This window comes from Stenella coeruleoalba (genome assembly GCF_951394435.1).
Source record: "Stenella coeruleoalba genome assembly, chromosome: 4".
Lineage (NCBI taxonomy): Eukaryota > Metazoa > Chordata > Mammalia > Artiodactyla > Delphinidae > Stenella > Stenella coeruleoalba.
In genome coordinates this window covers 36,091,180-36,108,577 of record NC_137149.1, presented here as the reverse complement: position 1 = coordinate 36,108,577, position 17,398 = coordinate 36,091,180, and the positions used below count along the sequence as shown (strand labels likewise).

The window sequence follows — 17,398 nt, the reverse complement described above, 5'->3', positions numbered from 1 at the left end:
TACTTGCCTGGCGCACGGCAGGCGCCAAAGATGCCAACTCCCTCGCTCCTCTCTCCATCCTCCACCTCTTCTCTTTAAAATCGAGTGCTCGGTGAATTTTATGCTACGTGAATTGTATCTCAATGTTTAAAAAAGAAGAAAAGAAGCTGAGTGGAGCCAATGAATGAATGGATGAGTGACTGAATGAATATATAAATAAGTGAGTGAATAAAACCCAGCCTCCAGCACGTGCCTGTGTGTCTCACAGAGTCACGGATGTTCGTGCTGGAAGGATGGTCATGTCCCTGGCCTCGTGTCTCCGCCAGGTCACGTGGGAAACCATAATGTGCTGACCTTGGTCTCCCTCTGTGAGGCTGTTGATGTAAGGTCTGGCTAATGTTTCTGTGCTGTGCCGGGAGGACAAAATGCTATTCATTGGTTGTAGCAAAGTGACACAAGCTCACTGGGTTTGCTCTTCTGTCACTCAGGCTTTGGAGAGAAAATACTCTGGGGCTATATGATGAGCCCCTAACTGGCATCTGAATTAATGGAATAAGTGGAGCTTTATTTTGTGATTTTCAGCGAGGGGCCAGCCTCCATTTCAGGGCCCCAGGGCATGTTAGCAATCATGTAGACGTACAGAAATATATGTGGATGTGACATTCACTCATTTATTCAACAAAGGTGTGTTGCACACTTCCTGTGTCTGGCATGGTCTTAGGCAATGGGGATGCATCTATAAGCAGAAAGAGACAAATTCCTGTGTTCATTAGCTGACATTCCAGTGCAGGGTGAGCGAGGGGCGGGAGTCAGGAACATACAGTCAGGAGAAGGAGAGTTAGGGTGAGTGGCGGGGGGGGTGATGGGGTAGCGCTGGGACTGCCGATTTTAAGAAGATGATCAGAACTATCTCACTGAGAAGAAATCTTCCAGCAAAGATCTGAAGTTGGCAAAGGGCAAACCGCAAGATGACGAAGAAAAGAGTGCTAGGCAGGGGTAGGGTGAGTGCAAGGGCCCTGTGGCACCATCCTGCCTGGGGTCTAGTTAGCGCGACACCAGTGGGATGGACCGAGGGAGCCAAGGGGGGAAGAGGACCAGGCGAGGTTAGTGAGGAGCGAGGGCAAGATCAGGCTCAGCCTTGAGGGACATTGTGGGGAACTTGTGTTTCTCTTTGAGAGGAAAGGACCCTGGAGGTCTCCTGGCAGAGGGCTGGCTTGGTCTGATTTCGGTTTTAAAATATCTGAGTGTCTTTTGAGAACAGATTGTGATGCGATAAGGGTGTGGAAGGGGCAGTATGGAAATAGAGAGCCTTGTCAGGAGGTGAGAAATGATGGTCCTTGAGCCAGGATGGCTGCAGCCAAGGGGGCGAGAAGCGGCCAGATGCCATGGCCTTTGGTCCGTGTCCTGCCGTCTCCCGAGATGGGCAAGACTGTGGGAGCAGCAGCTTCACGGGGGAAGATGGGGGGTTTGTTTTGGACTTGGAGCTGCCCACCAGCCATCGGGCTGCAGACGCCAGGTGTGTCATGGGCTGCTGCAGCATTTAGGGAAAAGGAGAACACACCCTCACCACCTTACAGTCCTTTCTGATTAGAAGTCCCACCTTATTCTCGCCCCTCAGGAAAACTCTTATGCATCCCCTGGCTCTGGGCCTGATGTCACTTCCTCCAGAAAGCCTTCCAAGCTTGCATCTCCGCTTCCAGAGCAGCCTGCACACCTCACCGCTTAGCCTTCTCCCATGGCCTTAAGTGTTCCTCCCTCACACTGGCTGATGGCAGAGAAGGGGTTAAAGTAGCTGTGCGCCTACTGTGTGCAGGAAGCAGAGTGTAATGCAGTGGCCGCCGTGAGCTCTGAATTCCAGGCCTTTTACCTACGCCGTCTCACACCCGCCTCTGCAGTAGGTACTGTATTCTCCCCACTTTGCCGATGCGTCAGCTGAGACACAGACATTACAGGTTATGTGACATGGCCAGGGTGACACAGCCCATTAGGGGTTGAGGCAGGATTAGGGTCCTGGTCTCACGTTCCTAATTCTGGGTGTTTCCCAACACACCACAGTGCCAGGCACACAGAAGGTGCTTAAATACCGCTGAATGAGTGGGAGGTGACCTATAGACATGAATGGAGCGGTTACTGACTCAAAGGCCCAAAGGCCTGCTGTAAACAGCCCGGGGTTTTGTCCTGAGGTCTCCCGGGCAGCCAACCCAAGGCCCCCTCCCAAGTGTGTCTGAACCAGCTGCGATTTCCTATCCTTCAACCCTCCGCTCCCAAAAGTCCTGCCCCGCTGCCCAGGCCCACGAGCCCGTCACCCCCGGGGCTCTCACCAGGCCAGCAGGGAGGTCAGGTAGTCGGGCGTGGTAGGGTCCGGGCTCAGGGGAGGGGAGGTCACGAAGGCCGCCGCCTTGGCCCAGTTCTTGCTCCAGTAATGGGTACCATCCGTCCCCAGACTGGCAGCGATGGGCTCGCCGAAAACGACGGGGCCTTGGGAGGCAAACACAAACACGCGTGGTTGAGAGCGAATGGTCTCTCATGGGAGATGCGGGCGCAGGAAAGTAGAATCTCGAGGCTGGAGAATGAGACTGGGGATAAGTCGCCCATCCTTCCCCCAGGCTCCACCACACACACACACTCCCCCAGAGCCCCAGCTCCTCGGCCACCAGGCACTCAGTGCCCTGCTGTCCTGCTCAGCAACCTTCTGGACTGTGAATGCTTTTAGCATTTGGATTTGACTATTTTTGACTATTATCTCTTTTTACGATGCTCAACCAAAGCACAGAGACCTGATGTCTCAGTTTGGATTCCGCCAAAAGCAGATCTTCAAATGAAAAATCGCGTTCAAGAGTTTTATTCGGAGGTGATTCCGGGAAACAACTCGGTGGGGACTGAGGAAGTGACACAAGGCAGAGACAGAAGCCAAGGAAAGATGAGTTATCACCGAGTCATGGCCTTGGGCATGCGCAGCTCAGTGCACTGGGGACCCCGGGAGCCTCAGAGCCATCCCACGCCACAGGAGCGAAGGGGCCAGGACGTGCGGCCACCAACCCACTACGGGAGGGCTCCTTTCTGAGCATTCGCTTTCATGAAAGTCCAGTTTGCCTTCCAGGGAGTGGGCCACATGTGTTTCTGCCGGAACAAAACCCCAGGGGCAAAGTCCCAAGTGAGAATCCCCGCAGCAGAGAGAGTGCCAAGGGGACGACGTGGGCCCAGGGTTCTGTGGCATCGGTCCGAGGCCACCCTGCTGACAAGCGAGAGGTAGGCTTTGGGTTCCAGCAGCCTGGCTCTGGGACGGCAACTCCCAACAGCACAGCGGTGCTGGGACTGCTCTGGACGGTTCTGCCCAAGACAGCAGCCACCAGCCTCACGTGGCCCTGGAGCGTAAGAAACAGGGCTAACGCGACTGAGGAGCCAACTGAAAAAGTGTACTTAACTTTACTTAAATTGAAATAGCCACGAGAGGGTGGTGGTCGCTTTATTTCTCGGCAGCTCCAGGACCTGCAGGCTTAGCTCGCCGGCACGCTTACCGCTGCTTCCAGATTCTTGTTACCTCTCTGAGCGGCAGTTTCCTCATCTGTAACCTGGGGCTGGTCCTCAGCAAGCTGTGCTAACCTAGATCACTCTCTGTACAATGCCTCTACTCGTCAGCTTGCCCTCAAAAATACTACAACTAGGTGTTTGGGGTTCACCGCTGCTCTGTCCCACACGGAAACCACCTGCCACGTGTGGCTTTCAGGCATTTGGTCTGAGTCGAGATGTGCTGTAAGGGTGAAATACACACTGGATTTCAAGGACGGTACAGAAAAATAATGCAAAATATCTTAATCCGTTTACACTGATTACACGTGGAATGAATATTCTGGATATATTAGGTGAAATAATATACATAATTAAAGATTTTTAAGAATAGAGCCACTTACACTTCCCATGAAGGGTTCCTGTAAGAAAGGAGGGGCATCCTGCATGCAGAGGGTGGTGGATGCAGTCAGGGCTGTGTGGCTGTTGTGGATTTCCACCCGGCTGCCCCCTCCGACCCAGAGCTGCCGGTCAACCTCATACGACTCCCAGAAAGTAGACGGGTGGACCTTGTCCGGGTGGTGAACATCCTTGGTGAATGTCCACAGGACGAAAGGATTCTAGTGACTGTCTTCGTGTGACGTGTGCTACCCGCTCTGTCATTCTCTCTCTCCCTCTCACCCTGAATTAGGGAAGGAAGGCTGCTTTGGGCAACCTTCATTCTCTATGTGGTGGGTGCTGGGGACTGTGGGCCTCAGTCAAGAAGGCCTGGGGACCACACTCGGGCGGTTCCTCTGAGTCTCCTGGGGAATGGCCACCACACAGGTCAGAGCCGCTCAGAGCACCAGTGGCGCCTGTGCCCCAGGGTCCTCAGGAGCCCTCGGGACCCGCCAAGGACTTGGCTGGAACTTCACACCTGTGAGCCCATCGGGTCCGTTTCGAGATGAAACAACAGTAGCTCAGAGAGGTTAAGTAGTGCGTCCAAGTCTTAGAGCTGGAGGCTGCCTTCCTGCCACACTCCCTTGATGTCCAGCACGGGGCTGTCCCCAGACCCTCTGGCTCTGGAAGAACACCTTCCTCCTTCCCAACCTGCAGCTGAGACTCTGTGTGGGCCCCACGGTGGAGCCTGGGTGCAGGCACCCGCTAAGAGGCCCTAGATAGGGGACCCAGGATGAAGGGCCCAGAGAGAGGACCAGAAAGGGGGCGGGCAGGGACCAAGAGCTGATGCAGCCCTGGCTCCATCACTTCTTTGATGTGAAACCCAGGGGAGAACTTGGAACTCTTCACAGATCTTTAAGATACACGGTCTCATGTGACCCACAAGGAGGGGATAATTACCTTAGCTACAAATGGGGAAACCGAAGCTCAGACCTCTTACCCAAGGTCACACCCGGGGCCCACGGCACCCCAGGAATCAAACCTGAAAACGCCTGCACATCTTGTGCCTACCCACCATCCCAAGCTCCCTTTTCAACCTGGCCTACTGAGCCCAGGCTGCAGGCAACTGGCAGAATGTCTCTGCCCTGGGGAGTGGCTCCGTCAGTGAACTTGAGCCTGTTGGACACGCCCCTTCCTCACCCCGCAGCTTCCCGCAGGAGGCCCACGCGCTGGGCTGCGTACCCTTCTTCCTGGCCAGGGTGATGATGTCCGCCGCGCTCCTGCTCATCACCTTGGTGATGTACACAGGGCAGTTGATCCGACCCGCAATGGTGATGGCTCGGAACACGGCCTCGGCCTCCAGCTGCAGACACAGCAAATACATGGGTCACAGGAGGGAGAGGTGGGAGGCAGCACCCACCCTGAGTTCCTAGGGCCTCTCCCTGACCAGGCTCCTGTGATTCTCCTTAAGTGTGGTCAGAGGGAAATCTACTGCATCAAGAGAGGAAAATACTGTAGATTTTTCAAAAGGAAGGAAAAACTAAGAATGTATCTGGCTAGAGGGCTGGAAGGCAGAATTATGTTTTTCCTTTGCTTGGAAGTATTCTGCACGCTCTGTTAGAAGGAGATCGCCTAGGCAGTAGAGTCATCAAAAGGCCCATAAAGTGGTCGGTTACCTATGAAATGCCTGACATCAGGGAATACAGGTGTCCAACATGCATTCCTTCCTTCGTTTGTTCAATAACCAAGTGAAACCACCTGCTGCTGGGTTTGGCCTCTGCCCCCGCTAGAGCAGACAGTAGGACCTGTGATGTATTGTTTTAATTTCCGGTCTGCCGAGCTGCTAGTGGCTGGCAGGAAGCCACAGCCGCGTGCCAGGAGTCCAGCCACACCCAGAAGGGTTCCCAGGCTGCTCACATGCCTGAAGGTGGTGGCAACGTTCACATGCTATAAGGGTTTGTAGACACTGTCTCAGGTCTGTCCTGGTCTCACCAGGGACTGGGAACCCAGCTCGTGGGCGTGGAGCTCACGTCTGGAGCACTGGGCCCGATCGGGAACCTGCGGGTAAGGAGTCTGTGTACTCGTGTGTTGGGTCCCATGTCCGGCACAGGCTGGCCTAGAGCGGAGGTCCGGGAAGACTACTAATGATCTCATGAGACACCAGAAAATACTGGACGTCCGTCCTGTTCCACGCCCAACCTGCTTGCCTTCCTTCTACCCGCCGTGTCCCGCCACACATGTGCCGTATCACTCCCAGGGGACTCGTCCCTTGTCGAGTCTCAGAGCACAGCGGATAGGAGGTCCGCGCAAGGGCAGTTGTTTTGAAGTCCTCTGCCTGGGACGTGGGGTTCCACTTTCCAGTCATCAAATACACCTTGTCCTCAGTAGGGATTCTGAAGTGTCCATAGGACTATGGTGTGAAGTTCCCGGGCCCTGGGAGAGGCAGAACCTTTCCCCGCTCCTCTGATCGACCTGCAGGCCCCAGGGCTCCCAAGCCCGAGGGCAGACCCGGAGAGGACCACACGTGCTGGGGTGCTCACGTAGGGGAAATGAGACGGAGACGGGGGCTCTAGCCGGGCTGTTCCAGCTGGAACAGCATCGGGGTGAGCTCTCAGCTATGTCAGAGTCACACCCAGTGCAGGCTCCTTTACCTCTTCAGGTCTGCTCAGAGCGTGGCCCTCAGGACCCGTGATGCCCATCTCTAAGATCCGCTTTTGTTCCTACAAGACAAGAACGAATGAGTCAGTGATTACGGAATGTCAGAGCCGGGAGAGGCCAATCCTCCAGCCCCGTTAGACAGATGGGGCAGCTGAGCCCAGGACAGCGAGTGGTCTGCATGGGGTCTAACGGGCTGCGGCGATCCACAGCTTCTTTGCTCCCTCCACTACCCCTGCCCCGCTTCCCCCTTTGCAACCCTGGATATCCCCGTCCACACCTGCTCTATTCAACACCACGGGACCAGTGAGAGGAAGTAGGGTTACACGAAATTAGCCTTAAAGGCCACCCAGCGCTCTTCCAACTTCCAAGTCTCTGCTGCAGGGTAAGAGAGAAGGAAGATGAGTGGTGTTTGGGTATGACATGGATGCAGAAATCAAACTGGGCATCCAGCTCCGGAACCGACCGTCTCTGTCGGTTCTGAGCCTCAAGGTTCTCTTCTTTTTTTTAAATTGAAGTGTAATTGACCTACAATGTTGTGTTAGTTTCAGGTGTACAGCAAAGTGATTCAGTTATACACACACACTCATATATATATTCCTTTCAGATATTTTTCCCTTACAGGTTTACAAAATATTGAGTAGTTCCCTGTGCTATACAGTTGGTCCTGTTGGTTCTCTATTTTATATATAGTAGTGTGTATATGTTAATCCCAAACTCCTAATTTATCCCTCCTCCGCTTCTCCTGTGGTAACCATAAGTTTGTTTTCTATGCCTGTGAGTCTGTTTCTGTTTTGTAAATAAGCTCATTTGTATCATTTTTTTAGATTCCACATATAAGCGATACCACATATTTGTCTCTGTCTCAGTATGATAATCTCTAGGTCCATCCATGTCGCCGCAAATGGCATTATTTCATTAATCTTCTCTTCTTTACATTGGAAACAACAGCACCTACCCACCGGAGTTGCTATAATACATCACTGAGGTGGCAGATGTGAAATGCTCGCACGATACCTGGTGTATAGTAAGGGCTCGTTGATGGTCAGCCAGCTCTCGTTTTCTCTACTGTAGTTTCCTCTTCCTGGTACCTGTCTTTCTAGCAGGACAACTCTACCTCAAGCTTATCATATAAATGAAACGGTTCCCTGAGCCATTGTAGCCCAGATACAAATCTATTTGCTCCAAGGCTCCAAGGTGCCCCCTCCTTAGGAATACTGTAGTATCTCAAAACTAATATTTTTACGTTGCCCAGGTGTCAGCTGTGCTGCTAATTTTAACTTCCGCAGTTTCTGTAACATCATTCTGGAACACAGCCCTACGGGGAGTCCCAGGCCCTATCAACCATAAAACGATCATAATTTCAACTGCATTTATGGTTATTAAGCTCGAGTTTATTATAAGAACATAAGCTGGAAACAGTTTCAAGATCTAACAGCTGGGGTGGATTTAAGTAAAGAATGGAATAATGTCAGCTCTTGAAGATGGTGTTTACAAGGCATTTTTGTAAACTGTTTACAACAAGATTTATGATCGGGAGACATCCCTCTGGAAGATTATTTAAATGTCATTTACTATTTCTGTTGGAAGGAAGGAGGAGAAAAAAGGAGGGAGGACAAAAGATGATGTAGTGGGGGAAAAACACAGATCACAAAAGACTAGAGTAGGGTTTCTAGTCAAAATTCATGGGCTGAGCACACATATTATTTTTACTCCATCCTGAAACTCTGCTAAAGTGACAGAAATGGTACACAAGAACCAAGAGAATGCAGAGAAGATAACAGAAACAAAATTTTGGAAGCTGGGAAGCAGATGTACAAAAGGTAACAGATTTATTGGAGCTGAGAAAACTCAATCTTAAGTTGGCAGCGAGGAAAGCTAAGAATTCCCTGATGTAAAGCTTAAGAACTGGGGACTCCAAACTCAACTTTTCACACACATTTGGTGGGATATAGGTTGGCACACCCTGGAAAACAGGGTAGCAGTAACTGTAAGACCTGAATATGTGCACACCCACGACCCAGAAATCCTCCTCCTACGTACTTACCAACAGAAATGGGAACATATGTTTAACAAAAGACTGAACAAGAATGTTTAAGGACGCTTTATACACAGTAATCCTAAATTTGAAACTATCCAAACATCTATCAACTGAAGAACAAATTGTGACCTATCACTGCAGTGGAATTCTACACCATGATGACAGAGAGAATACTATTGCTTCAGGTTACAACAGGGATGAATCTCATAAACATAGTTTTGATCAAAAGAAGCCAGATGTAGAGCTTCCCTGGTGGCGCAGTGGTTGAGAGTCCGCCTGCCGATGCAGGGGACACGGATTCGTGCCCCGGTCCGGGAAGATCCCACATGCCGCGGAGCGGCTGGGCCCGTGAGCCATGGCCGCTGAGCCTGCGCGTCCGGAGCCTGTGCTCCGCAACGGGAGAGGCCACAACAGTGAGAGGCCCGCGTACCGCAGGAAAAAAAAAAAAAAAAAAGAAGCCAGATGTAAAAGAGTACCTACTGTGTGGTTTCATGTTTATGAAGTTCAAAACCAGGCAAACCTATGATACATGTGTTGGGCAGCTTTTAAGAGGTTCGCAGTGAGCCTGCTTCTGCTTGCACGTGGGCTGGACCTGGCACCCTGCTTCCAATGAGCAGAACGCGAGGAAAGAGATGGGATGTCATTTCTGAGGTTAGGTTACAAAGGGACTCCCACTTCTCCCTTGCTCACCCTCTCCTGCTCTCTCACTTGGAAGGAAACAGGTCACCATGCTGTAGCTGCCCACGTGGCAGAGAACCAAGGGGGCCTCTGTCTAACAGCCATCAAAGAATAAAGGACAACAGTGTGATAGCGTGCAAGGAACTGAATCCTAGAAGCAACCCTCTGAGTGGGAATCCTGCAACCCTCTGGAAAGGAATCCTGCCCCAGACCAGCCCTGAGATGACTGCAGCCCTGCCTGACACCTTCACGGCAGCCGGTGAGAGACCCTGAGCCCGAAAACCCAGCCAAGCCACACCTGGACTCCGGACCCACAGGATCATGACGTAGAAAACGTTTTTTGTTTGACGATGCTAAGTTTAGGGGGTAATTTGTTATGCAGCCACAGAGAACTGAAACAGATTTTGGAATTCAGAAGTAGGGGGCTGCCAAAGCAATTAACTAAAACTGTGGGCGTGGCTTTGGGAGCGGGCAGTGAATGGAGGCTGGAAGAATTTCAAGGCATGAGTTAGGGAAAGCTGGTCTCAAATGGACTGTTAGTAGAAATATGGACTTTGAGGACCTTGCTAGTGAGAGCTCTAAAGGAAATGAGGCGTCTGTTATTGAAAACTGGAGGAAGGGGAATCTTGTTATGTAGTAGCAGAAAGCTTGGCAACACTGTCACCTGTAGTGATGTGGCAAGGGGCAAATGCGTCTAATGAACTCAAGGATCTAGCTGAGGAGAGTCCCCAGCAAATTGTCAAGGTACTGCCTGGTTTCTTCTTGCTGCTCATAGTAAACAGTAAAATGTGAGAGGGACAGATAATTGAGGGTGTGCCCACAGATCCTCTCAATCAAGTTAAGGCCTCTAGGAAGCTCAAGGATGTACCTCTTGGCGGTCTGACCAGGAGGAGGGCTTATTGAAAAGAAATCTGTGGGTATCTTTTGTCTAATGGGGTGAATTCCAGTGAGATTCAGAGGAGGCCCACAAAGGTTTTGGGAAGATTATCTTAGCAAAACACCGGCAGCCTGGACTGGACGGGATAAGACATACAAAATTAATGGAGGCAGTTGGACTCCTAAAATTCTACTGTGCAGGAAGCAGGCTGAGAAAATTCCTCAGCTGCAAGCATGGGCTACCTTTCATGAAAAGGAAGGATGGGACCAATAGCCCAGAAGGTGGAGCCAAGAGCCATGGAGAATTATTCTCAGGCTTCGAGACCTAATCAAGGAACTGCCAACACTTGTCTAACTGGATTTCAGAACTGCTATGGACCAATGACTCCTGGTGTCTTCCACTGTCCCTTTTTCAACAGGAATGCCCACCCCACCACTATATGTCGTGTGTTGAGTGTGGGGGGGGGGGGCGGGGGAGAGATAACTTGCCTATTTTCTTCAAAGACCTACAGATTGTAGGGACTAGACCCAAGAAGCCTCATCCACACCTAGACCTGGCTTAGATGATTCCAGTCTTTGATGGTGTAATGAGGTGAGAGTTTGGAGGACCCTGGAAAGGAATGAATGTGTTTTGCATGTGAGAGGGTCATCAATCACTGGGGGGCCAGAGGAGAGGCTGGCAGACAACCTCTGATACGGCTCCCAGTGACCCTCATTTCCCGGCATTCATACCTTTGTACCATCCCATCTTTTGGGGTGAGGGCTGGATTTAGTGACCTCTTGCCAATGACCAGAATACTGCTGTGTGATGGTACTGAGTTGTTTTTTTTTATTTTGAATTTGAAAGAATTTCAATTTTACAGAAAAACTGCAAGAACACAAATAGTAAGAAATAAAGACAATAGCTGACCTTAAGAGTGAAGCTTCAGATCTCATGCCCTTAACCGTCATGCTGCAATTCCACTGGGCTTTGGAACCAGATGGAACTGTATTCACATCCTGGCTCCGATGCCCCATATAACAGTGGGCAAGTTATTACTATCTGAGCCTCAGTTTCCCTACCTAGGAAATGAGGATGTACATACTCCTTAGCATCACGCACGGCATTAACTACTTTCATTGGATGCATCCAAACCTTCCATATGCCTGATCTTGATTCGTGGCATCGTGATCAACCCTGCACAGGGACCAAGCAGCCATCCTTGACTTCCTCTCCTTCTTCCCCCATCCAATCAATCGGTGAGTCCTGTAGACTGTGCACCTTCCCTATCATATTCTTGCCTCTTCCACCTCCGCTCTGTCTCCTCTCTTCATTTCCTATGAGAATTGCTGGAGCAAAACCTAGCTGACTTTATTCTATTCCCATCAAATTATCCACTCTGTAACCAGAATGATCAAAATGGGTTCACGTCTCACGCTACCCAAAACTTCTGAATGGCTACAGCCTGTTACATGTCCGACATTGCTCGACACATACACGATATCATTTAATCCTCACAACCACACTGCAAGGCAGACGCTTCTAAATGAAGCACAGGAGCCTTTGTGGGGTAGAGTTCCTCGCCCAATGTCAGGAGGCCAGACTGGAACACCTGCTCCCGGCCTGAGCTCGTCCATTAGCCCCGCTCTCAAGTCGTGGAGGTTGATGAGCAACCCCAGCTTCCAAGCATTTTCTTTCAGATCCTTATTTGTTGCTCATGCAACCCGCCATGGTTCACAGGGCAGTAACATTACCCCCATTGTACAGGTGAGAAAATCGAGGTTCGCAAGGAGGAGGCGATTATGACCCGCCAAAGGCCACGCTGCCGATAGTGTGTGCGCGACTCACACCTGGAGTGCCTGACACGCCATCGGTTCTTGGCTTGACCCTTCATTGTCTGGTGACCTGGCTGACCAACGCCTCCACCCCCTTTTCTCGTATCCTTTACAAGGAGAAGGAGACTGAGGCGGAAGGGGTGGAAACTCACACCACTCACCTGAGCTATCAAATCTCCATTTTCTGCGTGGACCAAGATCACAGCTCCCAGCCCCTTAAGGAAGGTGAAGGCTTCGTAGAGCTAAGGAGGGATAAAGGGGGGTTGGGGTGAGAAAAAGATATCACAGCACGAGCATTTGCAGAGACTGCTCTTACTACTAACACACAGTCATCCACCTGCCAGGATGCTCCACCCACATCAATGGAATGCGTCGCTCAACAAGTAAGAACTGGAAAAGATTTTCCCTTGACCCTGACACCCTCCAGATCCAAGAGCAGAAAGTCTGGGTGGGGGAGAGGCGCACAGCTGATAAAAGTGACACCAAGGCGTGATTATAGCCACAATTATACCCACGCGAGCCTTTGCTTTCTTTGTGGCTTTGCTCCCCTGGAGCGTGACGTTGTTAACGGTGACAACTGCAGCTGAGAAGCTGTCTTCGGTTTTACTGAAATTGTATAACTAAACCTGCTATGCCTGTACCTTAGCCACCACCGATCATAGGACATGTGTACATCTTTACAAAAATTCCAACTCCTGTCATTTTATAGACCAATTGGGGTCGAGAGACCAAGTCCTCCAATAACTTGAATACTCAGGTAACATGTATCCTGCCAAGCATCACCTTATTTCGCCAATCCAGGCCCTGTCCACTGTCCCGTGCCCTCTTCCCACCTGTAAAGGATCTGCAATCAGACGTTTGCACCTGCTGAGGACCAAAGCCACAGGTTCCCTCCCCAGGGACTCCTGAATCTCAACTTTGCCCTCCTTGCATATAAGATAACGCCTCCCTTGTCCAGGATGTGTGCTTTCAGATGTAGACAGCAGGTGGGGGAGGCACTTGGAGGCACGAAGCACTTTTGAGGACCCACACCCAAAGTCTGCTCAACTCCGACTCTAACCAGGGCTTCAGTGAAACAGACATTAGAATGAAACAGGTGAAAATTTCAATCACACTAGAGAGACACATGCTATTGTTTCCATGAAACTGAACAAACTTTCAGCTTTTGGTTTCCAGGCCATCTCGGGGTAAGTTATATTATGTAACTCCAAGGGTCTATTTTGAAAGGTAAGACATGGGTGCTTCTTCCATTGCACATGAGACCCCACGGGGATAATGAAAACCAGCTTATTAACACTCGTATGCCTGCTGTGTGCCAGGCACTGCCCTAGAGCTTTACTTGTATTAAATCACTTAATCCTCCGACATCTTCTCTGAGGCAAGTGCCAAGAAGGGCCTAAAGCACAGAGAGGTTAGGAAATCTGCCCCAGGCTGCACAGCAAAGTCAGGGCTTGCTGCCAAGCAGCCTGGCTCCAGCAGCCGTGCCCTTTGCCACCACACTGTCCCACCTTTTTAACAAGCAGAGGGCAGGGCAATAATAACAAAACCAAACCAAGAGTCCCAGTGGTGTAAGAAGGCCAGGTGCCTGATAAATTGTACCCCCTACACCTGTACTCCTTAGACCACCTTCTTCCTTGACTCATCTCATCCACAGAACAGCTGTTTGAGGTTGTTAGGGCCAGAGATGATCACGTCGTATAGATGAGAAAACTGAGAAAGGACGTGACTTGCAATTGGCTGGAGGGACAGCCAGGGCTCTCCTCCAGGTCAGAGCTAAGGTAATGGTCCCCAAACTCGCTTGAGCCCCAGAATCAGCTGCAGAGGTTTAAGAAAGTACAGACTCCTGAACCTTACCCCCGAGCATATGTGATGCAATATGAGTCTGTATTTAGTGAGCTCTTTAGATGAGGCTGAAGATGAGCCGAGTTCGGGAACCACCAAGCAGGGGATCCCTGCTCCACGCCACTCGTACAGGCAGAAAGGAATGCAGGTCCACGGAAGGGCGATGTCTGACAGCTCAGCGTCAGAACCAGGACTTGAACCGAGTCCTCCCTGGCCCGCTCTGACATCTCCCCTGCCCTGTGCCGCTTTGCCTGACAAGGCAGGCCTATTCCTGCCCAAGGGAGGCGGGGGGTGTGCAAGGACCTACCTGGCTGTCGGACATTTGGTAGAGATCCTTATAGGCCATGTAGACTTGGAAGGAATTGACACCTGTTTCAAGATAAAAAAGAGAGTAGAAAAATGCATTTAAGAGGAAAGGACATGTCTTTCCAGTAAATCGATAAGCACTGCACAGGGTGGTAACAACCAAGACAGAAGGGTGCCACCAGAATTCACAGCAGGGGCACCTAAGCCAGCCTGGGGGTGTGGGTGAGGGTCTGAGGAGGGCTCCAGGGAAGGTGACATGTCAGCTGAGTCTGAAGGAGAAGGAAGAGGAGGGGGGAAAGGAAGAAGGGGAGGGGGAGGAGCCGGGGGAAGGCAATTATCTGGGCTGAGGGATGGGTATGCATGGCATGGACAGCAAGGAGGATAAAAAGACATTAGGTATGCGGGTACTGGAAAGTGTCCTGCGGCTGAAGCAAAAAGGAGCATGTGCTTAAAAAAAAAAATCACTTTTATTATGGTAAAATACACATAACAAAATTTATCATCATAACCGTTTTTAAAGTGTACAATTCAGTGGCATTTAGAGCATTTACCATGTTGTGCAGCCATCACTACTATCTCGTAGAACATGTGCTTTTAAAGCAAGGGAATGACACGATCAGACTTTGTCTCAGAAGGACAGTTCTGGAAGGAGGATGGGTGTGCAGAACAGCAGGGAGAAAAGAGTTGGAGGATGCTGAAGGCAAAAGGGACGGGTGGGCTGAGGCTCTGAGCGGGAGGATGCAAAAAGGTTGAAATGACAGGACTTATTGTGCAGCCAGCGGGGAGCAGAGGAGGTGGGGGGAGGACTGTTTCTTAATATGCCTTCAAGTGGTTGAGGACAGGGACCACATCTTATGTATTATTTCATCTTGCACATCCACAACATGTGCTGTGCCATTAATGTTTGTGGATGGAATCAGGAATCCTTTGGATAAGAAAAAGAAGAAATTCAGGCAAAAGTACTAAATGAGATTGAGACTTCTTTTACACTAAGCAACAGTGAAGACAAGCCAAAAATCGTTTCTGGTCTAGAAAACCTTGGCAACAAAAATTTCTTTTCCCAAAAGATTAAGAAAAATTAAAAGAAAAAATAATATTCAGAGATTAACATAAAAGTATCAGTCTCTATTTAATCAAGTATACTTACATACAAAAACAAAAACCCAGTTATATACACAGACACAGAAGAACCATCACTGGGTAAAACAGGTAAATCCACAGTGAGAGGTAAATTCATAGCCTTAAAATGCCTCATTATTTTTTGAAGGAGAGAGGGAGCATACATCAACTGAGTAAGCTTCTATGATAAGAATCTTTAAAAGAAGAAAATGGAAATTCACCAGAAATTAGAAGTAAACAATACAAATAAAAGCAGAAATAATGAATTGGCAGAATTGATAAATATGCCCTAGAACTGGTTCTTGTGGGTGGGTGGATGGGGTAAAGCTATCTCAGATTAGAAGCTTTCCTCCAAATCATGATAGATTTGACTTGTTATAAATGGAAACTTTCTGTAAGTTATTTCTTAAAAATTCAAAATAAAAAGCAAACAACCAACATGGTGAACATATCTGCAACAAATTTAACAAAGGTTTTTTTAAAAAAACCTCTTATTTAGGGCTTCCCTGGTGGCACAGTGGTTGAGAGTCCGCCTGCCGATGCAGGGGACACAGGTTCGTGCCCCGGTCCGGGAGGCTCCCACATGCCGCGGAGCGGCTAGGCCCGTGAGCCATGGCCGCTGAGCCTGTGTGTCCGGAGCCTGTGCTCCGCAATAGGAGAGGCCACAACAATGAGAGGTCCGCATACCGCAAAAAAAAAAACAAACAAAAAAAACCCCCCAAAAACCTCTTATTTAAAAAACACCAGACAGTGGTTACTTTTGGGGGGAGGAAGGAGTTGTGGCTACAATGGGGGGCCATGAGGCGTTTGTTGGGGGTCTTTGTTTGGGGCAAAGTTCTATTTCTTACCTGGAAAGGGTAATCTCATAATTCACAAAGCCACATTTTTTCCTTGTGTGGTTTTCTGTATGTTTTGTTTTATATTTAAAAATGCTTAAAATAAAAACAATGAAGCAAAAAAGGCAAACAGAATTTTTAGCCAGTTTTTTTTAAATGCCTAACAAATAAAGGTGAGAATAAGATTTGGTCTCATTTGGAATCAAAGTAATTCAGATGAAAACCTCAGTACTGTACCACTACCATACGACCCAGCAATTCCACTACTGGGCATATACTCTGAGAAAACCATAATTCAAAAAGAGTCAAGTACCACAATGTTCATTGCAGCTCTATTTACGATATCCAGGACATGGAAGCAACCGAAGTGTCCATCGACAGATGAATGGATAAAGAAAATGTGGAACATATATACAATGGAATATTACTCAGCCATAAAAAGAAACGAAATCGAGTTATTTGTAGTGAGGTGGATGGACCTACAGTCTGTCATACAGAGTGAAGTAAGTCAGAAAGAGAAAAACAAATACCGTATGCTAACACATACATATGAAATCTAAAAAAAAAGGTCATGAAGAACCTAGGGGCAAGACGGGAATAAAGATGCAGACCTAGACCTACTAGAGAGTGGACTTGAGGGCACAGGGAGGGGGAAGGGTAAGCTGGGACGAAGTGAGAGAGTGGCATGGACAGATATACACTACCAAATGTAAAATAGATAGCTAGTGGGAAGCAGCCGCATAGCACAGGGAGATCAGCTCGGTGCTTTGTGACGACCTAGAGGGGTAGGATAGGGAGGGCGGGAGGGAGGGATACGCAAGAGGGAGATATGGGGATATATGTATACGTATAGCTGATTCACTTTGTGATACAGCAGAAACTAACACACCATTGTAAAGCAATTATACTCCAATAAAGATGTTAAAAAGTAAATAAAAGAATATTCAAGAATAGAATAAACAGGGAGCATTTCCAAAACTTATGAGACCCCAGAAGTCCTTTTTCATGGAATATTTATTTTCTCACTCATCAAATATTCACTGAGTACTTACTATGTACAAGCACCTTTCTAGAAGCTAGAGATACAGCTGTGAACGAGGTAGGAAGGATACCTGTCTACATTCTAGTGGAAATAAGCAATGAACAAACAAACAAATAAGATAATTTCATGTAGAAGTAGGAGGCAGAAAGAGACTAAACTGGCTGATAATAGTTTACAGTTTCACAAAACATTTGCAGTGACCCTTCTCAAGAGGTAGAACCTATTTCTTCACTCCTTGAGCGTGGGCTGCTCTCAAGACTGGCTCCGCCCAGCAGAACGAAGCGGAAGTGTCAATGGACACATTCCAAGCCTGGGCCTCAGAGG

The 17,398-nt window shown here is 49.2% G+C and overlaps 1 protein-coding gene across 2 annotated transcripts in view; it reads right to left on the bottom strand.

Moving 5' to 3' along the window:
- The window catches only part of CRMP1 (collapsin response mediator protein 1), a 68,657-nt gene that overhangs the window by 16,240 nt on the left and 35,019 nt on the right, over positions 1-17,398 (bottom strand). For both annotated transcript variants that reach the window (XM_079920373.1, XM_079920374.1), the window contains exons 5-9: positions 14,079-14,140; positions 12,091-12,171; positions 6,516-6,584; positions 5,107-5,227; positions 2,301-2,457 (exon numbers count right to left, since the gene is read on the bottom strand). In XM_079920373.1, the coding sequence (XP_079776499.1) occupies positions 2,301-2,457; positions 5,107-5,227; positions 6,516-6,584; positions 12,091-12,171; positions 14,079-14,140 (490 nt within the window). The remainder of the gene's footprint in view (positions 1-2,300; positions 2,458-5,106; positions 5,228-6,515; positions 6,585-12,090; positions 12,172-14,078; positions 14,141-17,398) is intronic.